Source organism: Danio rerio, chromosome 9 (assembly GCF_049306965.1).
Source record: "Danio rerio strain Tuebingen ecotype United States chromosome 9, GRCz12tu, whole genome shotgun sequence".
NCBI lineage: Eukaryota > Metazoa > Chordata > Actinopteri > Cypriniformes > Danionidae > Danio > Danio rerio.
In genome coordinates, this window is record NC_133184.1 from 55,976,632 (window position 1) to 56,000,000 (window position 23,369).

A 23,369-nucleotide genomic window follows, 5' to 3' on the forward strand; every position below is an offset into this window, starting at 1 on the left:
TTGTATTACAGTTTCATAACATTTTTCTTTAAATATGCAAACAACTTATTATTCTAATCTAGTGCTAATTTGCACACAATTCTAACACAATAATCTGAACAGTAAAGATAAAGACAGGTTTATATTCTTCTGAATAAAGGGTTTTTATATCTCTTTTTGAGACTAAATTTATTGTAAGACTAAAATACTTTAAAAATAGATATATAATATAAAATATTATTATGATGTCTACAATTCTGGCTTTTAATTTACAGTTTGCTTGTAAATTAACAGTCTTAACGATAACTAAAATAGGATAGTGCGCCATGTCATTAAGCGTAAATCATCTCAGACTGGTTTCTTGAACATGACAGTGAGTTCACTGTACACAAATGGCCTCCACAGTCACCAGAGCTCAATCCAATAGAGCACTTTTGTGATGTGGTGGAACGAGAGATTGGCATCATGGATGTGCAGCTGACAAATCTGCAGCAACTGTGTGATGCTATTATGTCAATAAGGGGCAAAATGTCTGAGGAATATTTGCTGTATACCTTGATGAATCTTTGCCACAAAGGATTAAGGCAATTCTAAAGGCAAAAGATCCAATAAAATACTAGTAAGGTGTACCTAATAAAGTGGCCGGTTAGATTATATTTGTATTTTCTTTCATTTTGATTCTTCAAAGCCATTCTCCATCTAATGCGTCTTAATTTAATAATGTTTACATAGTGGTCCTGTATATATATATTTAGCAGTACATTATAAATCATGTGTTTTTCTGGACGCCGGCCTTATAATCTCTCTGTTTAACTCCACTAATATGCCTGATTGTGTCTTTTTAAGCCTCATTCTTCATGTGTTATTGTGAAGACGCAGCTGTAATCCCCAGCAGGCCGTGTGTGAACAATAATCGCACAGCTCTTAAGAGCGGATTTTGAGGACTTAACTTAACGCGTCTGCATTGTCACATGATTCTTTTACTGCTAATCCAGCTCTCAAACAAGACACTCTCAGAGGTCAAGCAGCAAACAGGTTTACAAGCTCTTTATTGGGCTCAAAATTATATACAAGCAGGTGTAAATATACAGTTTTTAAAGCTTGAACATAGAAAGAGGTACAGAATAATTTTAACAGTTCACAAGAAAAAGACACACACAGACAAAAAAATAGCAACAATGACAATAATAGAAAGATTAAAAACATTTTACACAGATTAATTTAGATGGAAATATAAGTATATACATTAGTGGTAAAAAATGAAATAAACGATTTTCTTCCCGAGTATTTTTGTTGTTAATATTAGCTTTAATATTGGTCAAATAAACGTAATTTAAGGTGAAAAAGTGTAAAATAATATTTTGATCCCACTTTTTTTAAGTTACTATATTTTGCAACTAAAATTGCCAGTAAGTTACTGTAAATGTATTTTGCAACCAATCTGGCAACCGAAATTGCCAGTAAGTTACTGTAAATGTATTTTGCGACCAATCTGGCAACCAAAATTGCCAGTAAGTTACTGTAAATGTATTTTGCGACCAATCTAGCAACCGAAATTGCCAGTAAGTTACTGTATATGTGTTTTGCAACCAAAATTGCCAGTAAGTTACTTTAAATGTATTTTGCAACCAATCTGGCAACCAAACTTGCCAGTAAGTTCTGAAAATGCATTTTGCAACCAAAATTGCCAGTAAGTTACTGTAAATGTATTTTGAAACCAATCTGGCAACCAAAATTGCCAGTAAGTTACTGTAAATGTATTTTGCGAACAATCTGGCAACCAAACTTGCCAGTAAGTTACTGAAAATGTATTTTGCAACCAAAATTGCCAGTAAGTTACCGTAAATGTATTTTGCAACTAAAATTGCTAGTAAGTTACTGTAAATGTATTTTGCAACCAATCTTGTAACCAAAACTGCCAGTAAGTTACTTTAAATGTATTTTGCAACCAATCTGGCAACCAAAATTGCCATTAAGTTACTTTAAATGTATTTTGAAACCAATCTGGCAACCGAAATTGCCAGTAAGTTACTTTAAATGCATTTTGCAAACAATCTGGCAACCAAAATTGCCAGTAAGTTACTGAAAATGTATTTTGCAACCAAAATTGCCAGTAAGTTACAGTAAATGTATTTTGCAACCAAACTGGCAATTTTGGCAATATTTGGGGTCGGAAAAATACATTTAATTTAAGGAGAAAAAATAAAAATAATATTTTGATCCCACTTTTTATAAGCTTAAAAGTAAACTAATTTTACTGAATTTAATTAATGCATATTATTATTATTTTGAGAAGCAAACTGGATTAAGACATTAAGTCTTATAAGTCGTTTTCTGTCGAAAAAAATCTTTACATTTTGAATAAATTTGAACAAATTAATCTTACATTAAGTCAAAAAGTCACTCTATTTCGCATTATTCTTTTTAGATAAATACTTAGAAAGAAAATACTTGTCTTTAGTGCATCTCCTTCTAAACTAATTCCCTTAATTATTATGTACAAAATAAATAAAAACCCAGAGCTCAAACAAACTACACTGGTTTAGTGGTGGTACAAAAAACTATTTGATTTGAAAAATGTACAAAATATACAGACATTTACAATAAATAATTATGACTCTTATCTCTACATGTGTAGGGTTGTGTTTTAGTCTGTGTAGATATTAGTACTTCCAAATATCAATGTATAACACTCTAAATTAATGAAATACGACAATTATATTATATGAAAAAGGTCATTAAAAAAGTATTTTACTTTCCAATCGTATTTGTAACAGTGAACCAGCTACAGCTGTCATTTTTTTACGTTTTCTTTTTTTATTAGTGTAACAAATATTTGTATTTAAAATGTTTATTTGTATTTAAAATGCAATGTTGAGCAAAGCTATATTGTGCAGATTTTGGTACTTCCAAACGTTGGTGTATGACTATAAATTACGGAAATACAGTAATTTATTGTAATTTAAAAAGAAAAGAATACTGTAAACCAACCACAGCTGCCATTTCTTTTACTTTAAAACATTCGTTCGTGACTATTAATGAGTGAAATACGGTTATTTCAATTAATGAGATACGGCAATTTACCATAATTTTTACAATTTCTTTTACATTCTTCTCATATTTATTTAACAGTAAACCAACCACAGTTGTCATTTTTTTACCGTAAACTTTACGTTGTTTTGTGTAACAACAATTGTATTTTAAAATGTAGTCACGACTTCTGCCGTTGCGTTGTTTAAAGCTTCGTTGTGTAGATATTAGTACTTCAAAATAACGAAATACAGTAATTTACCGTCATTTAATAAAATGACGTTTCTACCACATTTTTAATGGTAAACCACCCACAGTTGACTTTTTATAGTGTAAAATTGACGTTTGTTTTTTGTTTTTGTGTAACAAACAGTTGTATTTAAAATGTAGTGGCGACCTCTGCCACTGTGCAGATATTAGTACTTCAAAACATTGGTGAATTACTATAAATTAATGGAATACGGTAATTTAAATTAATGAAATACAGTAATTTACCGTCATAATAAAGAAAATATTTACCCAGGTAAATCAATCCCAGTTGCCATTTTTATAAACTTTACAGTTTTTTTTAAGTTTAACAAACAATAGTATTTAAAATGTAGTGGCGACCTCTGCGGCAGCGTTGATCATAAGCGTGTCCTGCAGATCTTCATTCTGCTCCTGGATCTCCATCACAGCTCTGCGCATCTGATGGGCCGTGTATGACGGCAGGGTCCCGCTTCGGAAGGTCTGAAGAGGCCTCTGTGTGTTCAGGGTCCCGCCAGCTCCATCTCTCCACATGTGAGAGCTGCAGTGGGAGTGGCTGTAGAGTGGTGTGCGGCTGAAGCCCAGGGTGTAGGAGCTGCCAGGGGGAGCGTGGAGGTTTCGGGTCTGAATCACACATGGTTTGATCTTCCAGTCGGACGAGCTGCAGAAGGAGCCTTGAAGAGAGAAGACACCAGGGACGGTGAATATAGAGCTGAAGTCAAAATTACTCAGCGTCTTGTGTTTTTTCTTTTTAAAGATTTCCTAAATGATGTTTAACAGAGGAAGGAATTTTTCACAGTATTTCCTATAATATTTTTTCTTCTGGAGAAAGTCTTATTTGTTTTATTTCAGCTAGAATAAAAGCATTTTTTTAATTTTTTTTTAACCCATTTTAAGGTCAATGTTATTAGCCCCCTTAAGCAATATTTGTTTTGGATTGTCTCCAGTTATACAATGACTTGCCTTATTATTCGAACTTTAACCATACATAGTTTACCTAGTTCAGCCTTTATATGTCACTTTAAGCTGAATACTAGCATCTTAAAAAAGATCTAGTCTAATATTATGTGCTGTTATCATGGCAAAGATAAAATAAAACAGTTATTAGAAATGAGTTATTAAAACTATTATGTTTAGAAATTTCCTGAAAATCTGCTTTCCGTTAAACAGAAATTGGGCAAAAAAATATATAGGGGAGCTATCAATAATTCTGACCTCACCTGTATATGTACAAACAATAATTTTATCTTTATTTCTATAGCAGTTTTTACAGTGTATGACAGACACTTATGAAAAAAAAAGTATAAACTAAAAAGAAAATACTTTTTTATAAAATAACAAACATGGTAATGAATTAAATAAAATTAGTTCAAATTAAAAATGAATCAAATTCAATACAATTAAAAAAAGCTAAATATTTTCATTGAGCAGATAAAAAATAATAAAAATAAAAATAAAATAAATAAATCGAAATAAAATAAATCAAAATAAAATAAAGTAAATTAAAATAAAATAAAGTAAATCAAAATAAAATAAAATCTAAATAAATAACTCAAAATATAATAAATCTAAATAAATCAAATCAAAATAAAATAAAGTAAATCAAACAAAAATAAAATAAATCATAATAAATTAAATCAAATCAAATAAATCAAACTAAAATAAAGTAAATCAAAATAAAATAAAATAAATCTAAATAAATATATAAAAAAATAATAAATTTAAATAAATTAAAACAAAACAAATCAAAACAAAACAAAGTAAAATAAAATACAATAAATCTAAATAAAATAAATAAAAGAAAAATAAAGTAAAATAAAATAAATTAAAATAAAATGAAGTAAATCAAAGTAAAATAAATCTAAATAAAATAAATCAAAGAAAAAAACTCTAAATAAAATAAAATAAATCAAAATAAAATAAATCAAATCAAAATAAAATAAAACAAATAAATTAAAAAAAAAATAAATAAATAAAAGAAAAATAAAGTAAAATAAAATAAATTAAAATAAAATGAAGTAAATCAAAGTAAAATAAATCTAAATAAAATAAATCAAAGAAAAAAACTCTAAATAAAATAAAATAAATCAAAATAAAATAAATCAAATCAAAATAAAATAAAACAAATCAAAATAAAATAAAATAAAACAAATCAAAATCAAAATAATTTAAAATAAATAAAAATTAAATAAATAAAAATCAAACAAATCAAAATAAATCAAAATTAAATAAATCAAAATTAAATAAAATAAAGAAAAATAAAATAAGTCAAAATAAATTAAATCAAAATAAAATTAAATAAATCAAAGAAACAAAATCTAAATAAAATAAAGTAAACCAAAATACAATTAAACAAAATCAAATAAATAAAATAAAACAATTCAAAATAAAATAAAATAAATAAAAATGAAATAAAAAAAAATCCAAATAAAATTAATAAAAATCAAATCAAAATCAAATAAAATAATTTAAATCAAAATAAACAAATTTAAACAAAGTAAATCAAAACTAAATAAAATAAATCACATATAATTTGTCATTTTCTTACACAGACACTGAGGAAAATTTATGTGGAAAAGATTTTCGCTCAGAAATTGTTAGAAACTAACGTCCCTAAAAGTCCATGCTCTGTGAAACAGCACTAAGGGTATTTAAAAAAAAAAAAATTAGCAGAATTGCGAATAAGTAAGCAAGTCGGTTGTCAGTTATTGTGTGTGCCTGTGCGTGTGCATGCACGTGTGTGTATGCATGTGAGCATGTGTGTATACGTGTGTGTGATTTCTCACCTCTAGCCAGCGGCTGGAAGGTGGTCAGGCCAGGTTTCTGAGCTCCTCCACTGGAGTCGGAGTCGCTGTCGTTGAAATCACTGTCTCCTTTCCCGCTGTCCTTCACGCTCAGCTGATCAGTGGTGCCGCTGCAGATACAATCACTTCTGTCAGACCCACATCTGATTATTGATATTCTCCATCGCTAAATACTATATCCACTGGCACATGAATAATACGCCAGCATCACATGTGGATCATGACCAGCGGCTAAACGGAGAATAAACCCTGACAAATGGGTGTGTTAAAGGTTTGTATTTATTATTTATGGCCAACTGCATGTCAACTGTAGCTGCAGAACTGTAAAGCCACATGGATTTTCATCTAACCAAATAAACATAGAGATATATAATAAACATAGAAAAGTAATAGCATTAGTCAACTATTTACATTTTAATTGAACCATTCATTCATTCATTTTCTTGTCGGCTTAGTCCCTTTATTAATCCGGCGTCGCCACAGCGGAATGAACCGCCAACTTATCCAGCATATGTTTTATACAGCGGATGCCCTTTTAACTGCAACCCATCACTGGGAAACATCAATACACACTAATTTATACTCATACACTACGGCCAATTTAGCCTACCCAAATCACCTGTACCACCTGTCATTGGACTTGTGGGGGAAACCGGAGCACCCAGAAGAAACCCACGCCAACACGGGAAGAACATGCAAACTCCACACAGAAATGCCAACTGAACCAGCCGTGGCTCAAACCAGTGACCTTCTTGCTGTGAGGCGACAGCATTTCCTACTGCGCCACTGTGTCACCCTTAATTTAACCACAAGCTGCTTAATTATTAGGCTGATGATTTAGCTTTAAATTATTAAAAATAAAACAAAAATTTTATTAATAATAATAATAATAATAATAATAATAATTTTTATAACAATAATAATAATAATAAAATATATATTTTGCATACAAAATAAGTAAATAATTAATATTTTAAATAAACTAAAATTGACTTAATTATCAACTAAAATGTTATGTCAATTATAAAACTTTTTTATTTGTTTATTATTATTATTAATACTAAAACTATTCAGATCAAAATCAAATAGTTAAATCCAAATAGTTTTTAATAATAATAATAATATTAATAATAATAATGAGCGTCATGGTGGCACAGTGTGTAGCGCTGTAGCCTCACAGCAAGAACGTTTCTGTGTTTGCATGTTCTCCCTGTGTTGGTGTGGGTTTCCTCCGGGTGCTCCAGTTTCCTCCACAGTCCAAACACATGCGCTATAGGGAAATTAGGTAAGCTAAATTGTCCATAGCGTATGTGTGTGAAAGAGTGTGTATGGATGTTTTCCAATGATGGGTTGCAGCTGGAAGAGTATCCGCTGCATAAAACATATGCTGGATAAGTTGGCAGTTCATTCCCCTGTGGAGACCTCAGATAATAAAGGGACTAAGCCGAAAAGTAAATGAATGAAAAAAAAAAAAATTATATATATACATATATATATTGCATAAGATTGAAGTAAATAATTAAATGTAATAATGTAACTTTAATGTAATTTACATTTTAAATAAAATTAACTAAAATTTTATGTAAATTTTTTAATTATTTTATTTGTGTATTATTTTTTATTATTAAAACTATTCAAACCAAAATCAAATAATTGAATCAAAATAATTTGAAATAAATAAACTAGTTTTATTATTAATATTATTATTATTATTATCAGCATTAATAATAATAATAAAAAAAAATAATAATAATAATAAATTAAATAAATTTTGTAAAAATTTACGTAAATATTTTACATTTTAAATAAACCAAAATCGACTAAATTGTTTTGTAAACTAAAATTTTCTAAATTATCCAATTATTTTATTTGTTTATTATTATTATTATTATTATTATTATTATTATTATTATTATTATTATTATTATTATTATTATTATTATTAGAACTAGTCAACCCAAAATCAAATATTTCAATGAAAATCATTTAAAATAATTAAATTAGTTTTAACAATATTATTATTATTATTATTAATTAAATCAGCAAAATGCTAAAACAAAATAAAACTATTTTCTTTAACATTCTCAAATCTTTAGTCCACACTGTATAGCCTATGCATTGCCTTATTAAATGTTCAATCAAGGCCAAGCTATTAAAATAATAATAATAATAATAATAATAATAATAATAATAATACTAATAAACTTACCTTCTTTGCAGACAGTATTTTTCATCTTGCCATAAAAATGTCTGCTCAAAAGGTTTGCATGGCAGGAACAGCTATATAAAAACAAAAGTTCACAGTTAATATACTGGCATAGAGAGAAATGGATCAAAAATGTAATTATACTGCTATAAAGAGATCTCACATTAAGTAAAAAAGGAAAACATCTTGAAAAATGTTGAAAACTGGTAACCTTTGACTTTCATTGTATTTGTTTTTCCTACTATGAAAGTCAATGGTTACCGGTTTTCAGCTTTCTTCAAAATGTCTTTTGTTGTGTGTTTAAAACCACTTGTGAGTGAGAAAAGGTTCAGTTTTGGATGAACTACCTCTCTTTAAGAGTCTAAAATAAATGTAATAAAATGTACATCAGATTATTCAAGCAAAAAAGTTTCTTTCTAATGTTGAGCACAAAAGAAGATATTTTGAAAAATGTTGAAAACAGGTAACCATTGACTTCTGTTGTATTTGTTTTTCCTACAATGGAAGTCAATGGTTACCGGTTTTACACAATATATATATATATATATATATATATATATATATATATATATATATATATATATATATATATATATATATTTTTTTTTTTTTTTTTTAAGTTTGAATCAATTTTTGAGTGAACTTTCCCTTTAAGAGTAAAATAAGGAGAAAATGCTCATCAAAAATAAATAAATGAACAAAAATCTCTCACCTTTTCCTCAAAGCTCAGACTCTTATCTTCATATAAACAGGGCTGCATTGAATCTCCTTCACTCCTGAGGAAGCCATTGGGGCCGCTGTAAATGCTGGGTCCTGCTGGGTTGTTTTTGGAAAGCGGAGTCGACCCATAAAGAGCGTCTCTCCCGAAACTCCTCCGCCTGCGTTTGATGGTGCAGCTCACGGTGAGGATGATAATGGCAGTCAGCAACAGCACACAACCTCCAGCAAAACTGATCACCAAGATGCTCCACAAATCAAACTCAAAAGTCTCATCGTCTTCGGCTCGCAATAAAACCACAATCTGATCCTCCTGAGCGCCAGTATCGGTCACGATAAACCGAATATTAGCACTGCTAGAAAGCGGCTCTCGAGCTCCGTCAACCACAGACACGTAAATCTGCAGGATTTCTCCACATGATGCCGTGAGCTTGCGTTTCAGGATGATTTCGCCAGTGTTTTTATCAATAGAAAACAACTTCGCTTCATCTTCCAGTATATGATAATTGAGTTCACTATTAATGCCGCTATCTTCATCTTTAGCCGCGACTTTTAGCGCTAAATAACCAGCATTAGCATTCATCGGAATTGGGATTTCAGCTGAATTATTGCGCAGAACTGGATAGGTAAAATACGGGAAGTTATCATTATCATCCACCACGCGTACCTGAATGAGCGTCGTGCTAGATAATGAAGGAAACCCCTTATCGGTGGCTTTGACGGAGAACTGGACGTCTTTAAGAGTCTCGAAATCAAACGATCGCAACGTATACAAAGATCCCGAATGAGGATCGACAGACACAAATGTTGATATGGAGGAACCGTCAGGTGCTTTACTTTCCACTAAACTATAGGAAACCTTTCCGTTTTTCCCAGCATCCAGATCCCGAGCGACAACTGTAGTCATGTAGGATCCGGGAATGTTGTTTTCGATCACAGACACATCGTAGATTGATTTACTGAACAGCGGAGGATTATCGTTCTCATCGGTTATGCGGATCGTATAATGTTTGACCGTTTTAAACGGAGGCGTTCCTAAATCTTCAGAAATCACAGTCAGGTTGTACTCGCTGATTGATTCTCGGTCTAAAGTTGTGGTTGTTATGATCATAAACGTGTCGCTGTAGGCTTGCTGTAGTTTAAAATGCTCATGTCCTTCAAGACTCGTCCGAACATAACCATTCGGCCCCGAATCTTTATCGGAAGTACTAATTAAAGCAACAAAGCTTTCTTCGGCTGCCGCTTCAGTAATGAAAGCGACTCCATCGCTAGTTGAAGTCATCGGTTTGATGATAATCTCCGGCGCGTTATCATTAACATCAATAATATCAACAATCGCTCGACATGTTGACGACACAGAATTAGCGCCCAAATCTGAAGCTTGAATGTGTAACTCGTAGGATTTCTTAGTTTCGTAATCAACAATGTCTTTGAGAGTTACTTCACCACTTATGAGGTCGATTTGGAAAACTCGAGTCACTTCAGATGGAGATCCCTCCACGAATCCGTACACGATTTCTCCATTAATGCCGGCGTCAGGATCGAAAGCGTGAACTTTCAGCACACGTGAGCCGATCGGAGAATCTTCGCTGAGCTCCACTTTTAATGAGCTGTGCTCAAACGTTGGACTATTATCGTTAAAATCCAACACTCGAATATAAAGAGTTGTAGATCCTGATTTCTGAGGCGCTCCTCCATCAGTCGCAGTAACTTCGATAGTATAGAAGTCTTCGGTTTCTCGGTCTAAAGATTTGATTAACACAAGCTCCGCTGATTTCTCTCCATCCTCACGAGTGCTGACTTCAACAACGAAGTGGCTGTTGTGTGAAATATGGTAGCTTTGAATATAATTATCTCCAACATCATGATCAACGGCGACGTCGAGAGGAAACCTGGAGTTTAGAGGAGCATCTTCTGAGATGTCCAAATGCGTTTCGTTGCGGGTGAATTGCGGCGAGTGATCGTTAATATCTTTAACTTCGATCTCCACGTGGATGAGTTGAAACTTCTCCTTGGAGAAAGCCACGACGTCAAACGTTATGAGGCACTGTGGAGATCTCTGGCAGAGTTTCTCTCGATCGATAACTTCTCCGACTGTCAGCAAGCCGTCCATTTGCCTCATGTCGATGATGGAGTTGGACGTCTGGATGAATTTGAAGGACGTCTCAGGATCCTCCGATGGATCTATCTTCAGGTCTTGAGAAAGATTTCCTATTTCAGTACCCGTTGCGTCTTCTTCAAACGTAAAGTATTTCGTAGTCGTGCAAAAAACACTGGAAGTGATGCAGGAAACCATGAAGAAGCTCCAGTAGATCTTCATGTTTAAAACAATAGCAAGACTTAATTAAGCAAAGAATGAGCTTCAGATGTCAGCCTGAATAGCACAAATAACAGCAAGAGCTTTTCTTTCAGCTTGTGTTGTGGTCTTTCTGCTCGCTGTGGATTCTGGTGTCTCCAGCTCCCACCTATCACATATAGGTCATGGTGTATGCAAATGAGCTGGCCCGCTGACCAATGAGGACTCACAGCACTCCCCAAAGCCCCTGCTGTGGCTCTCTATTGGGTCACAGCTGTTTCACACCAGACCCTAATAAACAACACACTATTGTTTCATGCCGGACCACCAGACCAACTTTACACACACTTGACTGAATCTGAGCCTTTCATCTGTGGGGTTTCCTGCTTTAATGGACTCAAATAGCTACACTGGAGGAAAGCCTCACTGGATCAACTTAAATAAAATGACTTCCATCTAAAAAGAATAAAGTTTTTGCACCTTATTTATTACTAAAAACTGTAAAAAAAAAATTAAGTGGAAACTAATTAATTCGTGTAACTTTAACAAGCTGAAGTAATTTGTTTACTTTTTTTTAATGTGTACAGTTTTAATAACTCATCTCTAATACCTGATTTATTTTCTCTTTGCCATGATGACAGTAAATAATAATATTAGACTAGATATTCTTCAAGACACTAGTATTCAGCATAAAGTGACATTTAAAGGCTTAACTAGGGTAATTAGGTAAAGTTAGGGTAATTAGGCAAGTCATTGCATAACAGTGGTTTGTTCTGGAGACAATCCAACACTAATATTGCTTAAAGGGGCTAATAATATTGACCTTAAAATGGGGTTAAAACAATTAAAAACTGCTTTTATTCTAGCCGAAGACTTTCTCCAGAAGAACAAATATAGGAATACTGTTTTTAGAAAGACTATAAAAGGTTTAGAAGTTGAAACAGGTTTGTAGATGTTTGGAATAGTTGTGTGATTCATGTTAACTGTTAATTGTTTTGTTTGTTTGTTGTCTGTTGGACTCATGTGACTTGTTTACTGCTTAATCTTGGCCAGGACGCTCTTGTAAAGGAGATTTTTAATCTCAATGTGTCTTACCTGGTAAAATAAAGGTTATAACAATAATAATAATAATAGGAATACTGTGAAAAATGTCTTTGCTCCATTAAATACATTTGAAAAAGTATATTTCACCAGAGGGTGAATAATTCTGTAAAAGAGTGAATTGCTTAAAAAAAAATCCGAAACTTTACTATGTTATTATTATTAAATTTATTTTTATCGAGTAAAGGTGCATTACAGTGAATCAAATCATATAGATGGATATACACAGACAGACAGATAGAACAAACGACGGATGGACGGACGGACAGACAGACAGACAGACAGACAGACAGACAGACAGACAGACAGACAGACAGACAGACAGACAGACAGACAGACAGACAGACAGACAGACAGACAGACAGACAGACAGACAGATAGATAGATAGATAGATAGATAGATAGATAGATAGATAGATAGATAGATAGATAGATAGATAGATAGATAGATAGATAGATAGATAGATAGATAAGTACATACTGTAACATACTGCCAACAAGTCAATAAGATTAAGAAAATATGATTGGAAAACTGTTAGCCATCCTGTGACATTTTAATTATTTTAACAATATTTCTTAAATGCTTTTTAACAGAGACATTTTTTGTTAAGTTTTAATAACTAATGTCTATTTATTTTATTTTATTTTTTTTTGACTGCATCATTTTGGGGTGTCACGATAGCGCAGTGGGTAGCACAACTGCCTCACAGCAAGAAGGTTGCTAGTTTGAGCCTTGACTGGGTCAACTGACATGTCTATGTGGAGTTTGCATGTTCTCCCTGTGTTGTCGTAGGTTTCCTCCAGGTGCTCCGGTTTCCCCCACAGTCTAAACACAAGCGCTACAGGGGAATTGGGTAAGCTACACATGGCTTTAGTGTATGTGTGTGAATGCAAGAGCGTATGGTTGTTTCCCTGTGTTGGGTTGCAGCAGGAAGGGCATCCGCTGCGGAAAACACATGCTGAATAAGTTGGGGATTCATTCATCTGTGGCGTCCCCTGATTAATAAAGGGACTAAGCGAAAAGAAGACCTTTACCAGAAGAAAACATATATAAGAAATACTGTGAAAATGTCCTTGCTTTGCAGAACATCATTTCGATAATATATATATAAAAATAATATATATATATTAGTATATATATATATATATATATATATATATATATATATATATATATATATATATATATATACACAATAATTTTGCCTTCAAACAATAATAATTTTTGAATTAAATAAAAAATTCTGCAGCATTTGTGAAGCTAAATAATATTTTAAGAACACAACACAAAAACAACACAAACATTTGATCAGAATACCTACAATCTCTCAAAATAATATATACGATACACTCAAAAAAGTATTTGTTTTTTCCTTTTGCTACTTATTAAAAATGAGCTGAAACTGCAGAATTCTTGAGATTTTATTGGGACAAATTATTTTTTTATGTTCAATCACATACATTTGCTAAAAGTGTTAAGTTCATTTATTTGTGTTGAGGGAACATGAATGAATTGTGTGGAACCCTGCGTTTTTTACAGTGTACATCAAAATTAACTATTTTTTTTGGTGTTTGCAAAACTATTTTATTTGGGCTAAATTTAAACAAACAAATGAAGCTGAACATTACTAAATTTAATTTGTTTGTTTTAATTTAGCCCAAATAAATTGTTTGCAACCATACCTTAAAAAAAAAAAGTAAATCCAATGCATAATTTTTTTTCAATGTGTCTGTCAACCATTTCATTTTGTAACATTGCTACTAACATGTTTTTAAAGTGTAATTCAGCTCTTGTTTTTTTAAAGCAAATAAGTACACAACTGACATGGAATCAAATACAAATGCAAAAAAAGGTTAAGCTCTTGTTAAACAAATCACAAAATCCCATCAATGGATTGTCAGCGCGAGCGTCAGCCAGGCATACAAATGTAATGCAATAAGGGTTTGTTTTCTGAAGCATTTCCTTAATTATTGAGCGAGATGAAGGTGTAATGAGTGTGTATTGATTGCTGCTGGTCAGATCAGCGGTGATGGAGGTGTTTTAGCACAGCTTCTGCACTCCGCCATTTGGGCTCTGAGGTGTTAAAAGTCTGCAGAGTGTTAAACTGTGGCAAACAAATGCAGACCATTTGACACCTGATTAATAGTTTCCTGAAGCGCTGATACACATCTGTCTGTCTGTCTGTCGGTCGGATAAATATAGTCGAAGGCACACGCATTTTGCTCTCATTTAATGAAAAGTCACAGATGTAACATTTGAAGTAAAATTAATTCAGTATTTGAGAATCACAAGAACATTTCACGACTAAAAAAACACAGCACAAATGTATACATAACATACCTCAAAATTATATGAATCTGTTTATGTTTTGTCTATTATTTTGTAATATTGTGTATGTACAGTACACACACACACACACACACACACACACACACACACACACACACACACACACACACACACACACACACACACACACACACACAGAGCTGGGCAAAGAATAATCTTGATTGATACACACACACAAATATAGAAACAAAACTAAACAAAAATATTTTGTTACATAAATATTTACATCTATATATGATGTTATTATAATTTTAACGAGTAATAATAAATGTTAGTAGCTCACAATTGAAATTAAAATGTTAAAAGCACATGCACATTTATTCTCCATATACTTTGTATTTACTTTATTTATAACTTGAAATATTGGTTTGTTTTATTTATATATATTTTGTTGTTCTCCAATATAAATGTCTAAAATATTTTACATACTTTAAATAGTTTTTATTATTACTATTATTATTACTACTAAATTTAGTAAGAAAACAAACAAACAAACAAACAAACATGACAAAAACAAAACATAAACAAATTCATTAAACATTTAATAAAAAACATAAACAATAAACAAAAATATGTATTGTTGTTATTATTAATATTATTATATGTTTGGTAAAAAACAAACACATTAACATAATAAACAAAAATATGTATTATTATTATTATATGTTTAATAAAAAACAAACACATTAACATAATAAACAAAAAGGTGTATCATTATTATTAAAATTTTAATATTATTATTATTGTTTGACATTCAGTTAGAAAACAAACACAATAATATAAACAATGAACAAAAACTATTATTATTATTGTACATTGATATAGAAAACAAACACATTAACAAACAATAAAGAAAAAGATGTGTTATTATTATTATAATTACTACTATTATTATTATTCATATTATTATTACTACTTCTATTACTATTATTATTATTACTTGACATTTAGTAAGAAAACAAACATTAACGTAAACAAAAATTAAAAAACTTAAAATAAACATAAATTTTTTTTTACATTTTTACACCATTTTATAAGAAAAAAGTAACAAAAAAAGAAACAAATAAAATATTGAAAGAATGTAAATATATTTAAATCTGATAGCTTGTTAGTTTATAAAGTTCTTTTTAAGCCTCACAACAAACATATTTCTTATGTTAATATTTACACTCACCGGCCACTTTATTAGGCACACCTGTCCAACAGCTCGCTAATGCAAATTTTTAATCAGTCAACAACATGGCAGCAACTCAATGCATTTAGGCATGTGGACATGGTCAAGACGATCTGCTGCAGTTTAAAGCAAGCATCAGCATTGGGAAGGGGATTTAAGTGACTTTGAACGTGGCATGGTTGTTCGTGAGTATTTCAGAAACTGCTGATCTACTGGGATTTTCACGCACAACCATTTCTAGGGTTTACAGAGAATGGTCTGAAAAAGAGGAAATATCCAGTGAGCGGCAGTTCTGTGGGCACAAATGCCTTGCTGATGCCAGAGGTCAGAGGAGAATGGCCAGACTGGTTCAGCTGATAGAAAGGCAACAGAAACTCAAATAAGCACTCACTTACAACCGAGCTCTGCAGAAGAGCATCTCTGAGTCTGAACAAAACAACACGTCCAACCTTGATGGCCTACAGCAGCAGAAGACCACACCGGGTGCCGCTCCTGTCAGCTAAGAACAGGAAACTGAGGCTACAATTAACACAGGCTCACCAAAACTGGACAATAGAAGATTGGAGAAACGTTGCCTGCTCTGATGAGTCTCCATTTCTGCTGACACATTCAGATGGTCGGGTCAGAATTTGGCATCAACAGCATGAAAGAATGGATCCATCCAGCCTTGTATTGGTTCAGGCTCTTTGGTTCAGGCTGGTGGTGGTGGTGTAATGGTGTGGGTATATTTTCTTGGCACACTTTAGTTTTGATTGAGCATCGTGTCAACACCACAGCCTACCTGAGTATTGTTGCTGACCATGTCCATCCCTTTATGAGCACAGTGTCCTCATCTTCTGATGGCTACTTCCAGCAGGATAACGCACCATGTCATAAAGCTCAATCATCTCAGACTGGTTTTTTGAACATGACAATGAGTTCACTGTACTCAAATGGCCTCCACAGTCACCAGAGCTCAATCCAATAGAGGACCTTTGGGATGAGTTGGAACGGGAGATTGGCATCATGGATGTGCAGCTGACAAATCTGCAGCAACTGTGAGATGCTCTCACGTCAATATGGGGCAAAATCTCAAAATCTCTGAGGAATATTTCCAGTAGTTTGTTGAATCTCTGCCATGAAGGATTAAGGCAGTTCTGAAGACATAAAGGGGGTCCATCCTAGTAAGGTGTACCAAATAAAGTGGCATGTGAGTGAACCATACACTAAAGAATGAAAAGGGCTTACTCTGGTGCATTTGCAGCAATGTTATTTAGTGCACACAATCAAAATAAACCAATAAATAAATAAATAACTCATTTGTGTTATGGGCTGTAATGCATCTCCAGCATATGGAGTGTGAAGCGCTGCATTAATCTGCATGCTGATAGATCAGATTAATGCCACACAAAGGGCTGTCAGTAATCTGACTGTAGAGGATCAGTTAAGAGTGTCTGATCTCTGGCTGGTGAACAGCGCTGTGACTCTACGGCTGTTTTAATCACTCATATAAACCTGCAGCCTAAAATCCCAGGACAGTTTAACCCTTTAACCCTCACCCCGCTTTATGAGTTCACACTTCAAAATGACATGTGATATTGTGAGGGGTAATCTACAGGCGGTAAAGGTTTTTAAAAGCAGGACGCAGACGCAACACTTTAAACAAATGCCTTCTTACTAGGAGTTTTTGTCTTATTTCAGGTACAAATATCTGCCAATCTTTATAAAAATGAACAATCCAGGTAAAATGATCTGCTAAATAATCTTGTTTCTGGTTTGAATTCAGTGTCTTCTGCTTACTCCATTGGCAGATTATTTAACTTGTTTACTTGTTTTAAGGGGAAAATCACTTATTTCTAAAAACAAAACATTATTTTTTACTCGTCTAGAAAATGATTCTCGATTTAATCATTTTAAATATTTAGACGAGACAAAAACGCTATGGAGGATTTTTTTTGCATCCATCCATCTGTCTGTCTCTGTCAGTCTGTCCATCTGTCTATCTATCCATGCAAGTTTGCCTATCCATCCATCTATCTGTCTGTCCATCCGTCTATCTATCCATCCATCTGTCTATCCATCCATCCATCCATCCATCCATCCATTCAAACATTCATTTGTCTATCCATCTGCCAATCCATACCATATATCTATTTGTCCATCCATCCGTCAATTCATTCATCTATTTGTCTATCCATTTTATTATACATACATCCATCATCTATTGGTCCATCCATCCATCAATCATTTGTCTGTCTATTAGTCTGTCCATCTGTCTGTTCATCCATCCATCTATCCATATATCCATCAATCCATCTATTTGTCCATCCACCCATCCGTCCATCCATCTATTTGTCTGTCCATCCGCCAATCCATTGCATTCATCTATCTATCTATCTATCTATCTATCTATCTATCTATCTATCTATCTATCTATCTATCTATCTATCTATCTATCTATCTATCTATCTATCTATCTATCTATCTATCTATCTATCTATCTATCTATCCATCCATCCATCCATCCTTGTCTATGGTCTGCCATTCCATTAGTCCATCTATTTATCCATTGATTTATTTGTCTATCCATTCGCCAATCCATTCCATTCATCTATTTATCCATCCTTCCATCCATTTTTTGTCTGTCTATCTATCCATCCATCATTTGTCTATCTATTCATCCATTAGTCTATTCATCCATCCATCCAACCATCTTTTTACTGTTCATCCATCATTTGTCTATTTAATCATCCATTAGTCTATCCATCCATTTGTCTACCATTGTTCCATCTACTCATCTATTCATTTGTCTATCCATCCATTTGTCTACCATTGCTCCATCTACTCATCTATTCATTTGTCTATCCATCCATTTGTCTACCATTGCTCCATCTACTCATCTATTCATTTGTCTATCCATCCACCAAACAATTCCATTCATCTATTTGTCTATCCATCCATTTATATATTTGTCCATCCATCCATCCGTCCGTCAATCCATCCATTTATTTGTCTATACATACATCCATCATCTATCATGTCTAAATAATAGTCTATCCATCCGTCTGTCTGTCCATCCATCTATCAATCTGTCCATTCATCCACTTGTCTATCTATTCATCCATCCATTCATATGGGTCTGCCAATCCATTAGTCTATCTATTCATCCATCCAATTGTTTATCCATGCATCCATCAATTTTTGCCTGTCCACCCATCCATCCATCCATCTATCCATTTGTCTACCATCCATCTATTCATCCCTTTATTTGTCTATCCATCCAGCAATCCATTCCATTCATCTATTTATTTATCCATCCTACCATCAATTTTTGTCTGTTCATTCATTCATTCATTCATTCATTCATCCATCCATGCATCCATCCATGCATCCATCCATCATTTGTCTGCCTACCATCCATCTATCCATTCATTTGTCTATCCATCCACCAATCCATCCATCAATCTGTCCATTCATCCATTTGTCTATCTATTCATCCATCCATTCATGTCTATGGGTCTGCCAATGCATTAGTCTATCAATACATCCATCTATTTGTCCATTCATCCATCCATTTGTTTATCCATGCATCCATTTTTTTGCCTGTCCATCCATCCATCCATCCACCTATTTGCACCATCCATCTAGTCATCCATTCATTTATTTGTCTATCCATCCAGCAATCCATTTCATCCATCTATTTATGTATCCATCCATCCATCCATCCATCCATCCATCCAACATTTGTCTATCTTTTCATCCATTAGTCTATCCATCCATCTATTCATCCATTCATTTGTCTATCCATCCACCAATCCATTCCATTCATCTTTGTCTATCCATCCATCCATCTATTTGTTTATCTATCTATCCATCCATCCATCTTTTTGTCTGTCCATCCATCCATATATCATTTGTCTATCTATTTATCCATTATTCTATCCATCTATCTATTTGTCCATCCATCGTCTGATGTAAACACTAATAATGAATGAAGCTCAGTCCTCATCTTTGGTCTCTAAGTGTGTGTGTGTGTGTGTGTGTGTGTGTGTGTGTGTGTGTGTGTTTAAACTCCTGCTATTGTTACGTCTGTAATTTCCCCCGGGACAAGACTCACACTCACATCTTTAACACCTCCGAGGAAAAGAGCAGGCGTCCAAAATCCCGGATTCAACAGCTCGCCCCAGCCAATTACACAAAAATTAGCTGTTTGCCACAAAAGAGGCTTATAGGAAACTCCTCAGCAGCTTTACCGTTCATCTCAGACGCATCTGTCACCCACGACTGACAAAAAACAGCGCTCAAATAAACGCAATAAAAGCACAAACATTAACACGCACCTCAAACTCAGAGGAAAATCTGAAAATCTCAAACAAGCCAAGAAAATCAGGACAAACTCATTAGCATAACAGTGATTATTGTGCGCGTGTGTGTTTGAATGCATCCTGGTTCAAAACAGAGCTCATTCACAGGATCAGACTGATAGTGTTTGCCAGTAAGAAGTGTGATTAAAGAAAGATCACAGCTTGATTAAGATGTGTTTGGTGGGCCTAAGAGTATTACTGTGTGCTAACAAGCCAGGCCATCTGCTGTGCTATTAAGATCTTTAACTGTAATCAAGATAAGACACCGTTTGGCAGGAGACGCTTCGGCTTCAGGATTCTGCAATATGCCTCGTCGTTTCAAGGTTTTGTCTGATATATTTGCATATGCAGAGAGAACGGGATGAAATATGACCGCATGCTGGGCTTTGTGTGAAGAAATGAGGAAAACACGTCATGCTGGTATGCTCATACACTTAAAAATAATAATAATAATAATAATAAATGAATAAATAAATAATATATCTGATTGTTTGTTTGTTCATTAATTTATTTTTCATTCATTTATAAATGCATTTATTTATTTATTGGTTTGAATTGTATTATGGGACTTTGATTGTCATTTAAGTTTGAGGTTGAAAAGTTTGAAAAAAAATCTTATTTAAAATCTTAAAAAATAATTACTAATAAAAAATATTTGTTGTGTCTGTTCATTCATGCATTTATAATTTATTCATGCATTTATTTATTTATATATTTATTTATTTATATAAGTATGCATTTATTTGTGAAGTTTATATATATATATATATATATATATATGCATTTATTTATGTATTTTTGCTTTTATTTATATATTTATGCATTTGTTTATTTGTGCATTTATTAAGATATTTTTGCATTTATTTATTTATATATTTATGAATTTATTTATTTGTGCAATTATTATGATATTTATGCATTTATTTATTTGTGCATTTATTAAGATATTTATGCATTTATTTATTTGTGCATTTATTAAGATATTTATACATTTATTTATTTATATATATATTTTTGCATTTATTTCTTTAGATATTTTTGCATTTATTTATTTATATATTTATGCATTTATTTATTTATATATTAGTGCACTTATTTATTTATATATTTTTGCATTCATTAATTTATATATTTATGCATTTATTTATTTGTGCATTTATTAATTTATATATTTATGAATTTATTTATTTTCATATTCATACATTTATTTGTGCATTTATTTATACATTTATACACTTATTTATTTGTACATATATTATGCATTTTTTCTACAGGTGTGTGGTACATTCTACGTCACATCCGGGGTGTGGTACATTCCCTTTCCGTAGGGAATCTGTAATTGTAAATTTGTTTCGGGATTTGTAAAAGTGTTTTGCGTCTTGGTAATTTGTTTTCTAAAATGTAAATTTGTTTCGTCCTTTGTAAAATTGTTTTTCCTATGTAATTGTGTCTGATGATAGGTAAACATGTTTTTCAAAATGTAAATTTGTCTCGAGCTTTGTTAAAGTGTTTTAAACTTTGTAATGTTGTTTTGCACTTCCCGGCCTCCGTAGTTTTAAGCATGTGTGTGCTTTTGTTGAGGATATTCTGCAGTGTTTTCAGCATGTGTGTGCTTTTGTTGAGGATATTCTGCAGTGTTTTCAGCATGTGTTGCACATTTGCAGCACTAAAACAAATGGAAAGAAGCATTCAAACGGAATTAAGATCAACTCCTGTTTGTTTGTTGTGAAAAAGCTTATGCTGACGCAAACTGCAGAGCAAATGTGTGTGTGAGAATATGTGCGTGAACGAGTATGCATGAGTATGTATGTGTGAATGTGTGAGCGAGTGTGTGTGTGTGTGTGAACGTGTGAGCAAGTGTGTGTGGACGTGTGAGTATGTGTGTGTCCCTGAAGCAGCTGTGTCGGTGTGAGTGTGTGTTCAGTGTTTGTATTCACACCTTCAGCGGTGCAGAGACTCGCACTTCATGCAGACCAGAACTACAGAATTCTGCTTATGATCTCGCGAAAGCATTTAAGGTAACAAAAGAGAGAGAGAAGTGTATTATTCTTTTTCCAGATTAAATCAAAATAATTCACTTTCATATGATACAAATTAATAATTTGCTATATATATATATATATATATATATATATATATATATATATATATATATATAGATAGTAGTCAACATTTAAAGTAGTTCAAAACCTTTGATCAAAGTTGTCCTAAATCTTTTGACCAACACCCATTCTTCTTGTCTTTGGGCAATTTTGAAATCCACTTCAAACGTTGCCGAAATGTCTATATCTATATTGATTAACCATCCTTACATTGAATTTAATTTGTTATAATGCAAGTTATTTATGACTTTTTTTTTCTTTCTTGAACCTTCAAATATTTCACAGATGATGTTTAACAGATTCAGGAACTTTTCACAGTATTCCTCTAATATTTTTTTCTTCTGCAGAAAGTCTTTTTTGTTTTTATTTCAGCTAGAAGAAAAGCAGTTTATAATTGTTTAAAAAAATCAAGAAGTAGAATTTAAACTGGCTCATCACACTGTTGGGAAAAATAAAACGAAATAAAATAAAATAAAACAAAATACATTTTACAATAAAGTAAATAATCAAGAGCTAGAATAAAAATTTTGCAAGTCACACAGCCAGGAAAACATTTGCAAAGCAAAGACCAATACAGTGATAAAATGCAAGATATTGGCTCTCCATAATTATTGGTCAGACCTGAAAAACAGTAATTAAAGTTTTTTCCCCATTATATTTTATCGTTTAGATAGCTATTATACTTAGAATTTTTTTCTTTAGCATAAACCTAGAAATGAAATAACATAAATACAAAATGAAGTAAACAAAAATAAATAAATAAAAAATTAAATGTAAATGTAATGTAATTAAAACATAGAAAGAAAAAAAGAAAGAAAGAAAGAAAGAAAGAAATAAAGCAAACAAACAAAACAAAAAACAAAACAAAAAACAACAAACAACAAACAAAACAAAAACAAAACAACAAAACAAAACAACATAAAACAAAACAAACCAAAAAAACACAACAACTTTGAACAAAAAAACAAAACAAAACAAAAAACAAAACAAATCACAAAAACAAAACAAAACACCAAACAAA

General features: G+C 32.3%; 1 protein-coding gene across 4 annotated transcripts in view; it reads right to left on the minus strand.

Moving 5' to 3' along the window:
• Positions 1 to 1,010: 1,010 nt before the first annotated feature.
• Positions 1,011 to 23,369, minus strand: part of pcdh8 (protocadherin 8) — an 89,942-nt gene continuing 67,583 nt past the window's right edge. For 3 of the 4 annotated variants that reach the window (XM_073911584.1, XM_073911583.1, XM_073911585.1), the window contains 4 exons: positions 8,978 to 11,296; positions 8,269 to 8,339; positions 6,042 to 6,169; positions 1,011 to 3,929 (listed from right to left, as the gene is read on the minus strand). In XM_073911584.1, the coding sequence (XP_073767685.1) occupies positions 3,601 to 3,929; positions 6,042 to 6,169; positions 8,269 to 8,339; positions 8,978 to 11,296 (2,847 nt within the window). In that variant the 3' untranslated portion in view covers positions 1,011 to 3,600. Of the gene's footprint in view, positions 3,930 to 6,041; positions 6,170 to 8,268; positions 8,340 to 8,977; positions 11,420 to 23,369 lie in introns of those variants that run through there. The other variant, NM_131209.2, reaches the window with a different exon arrangement.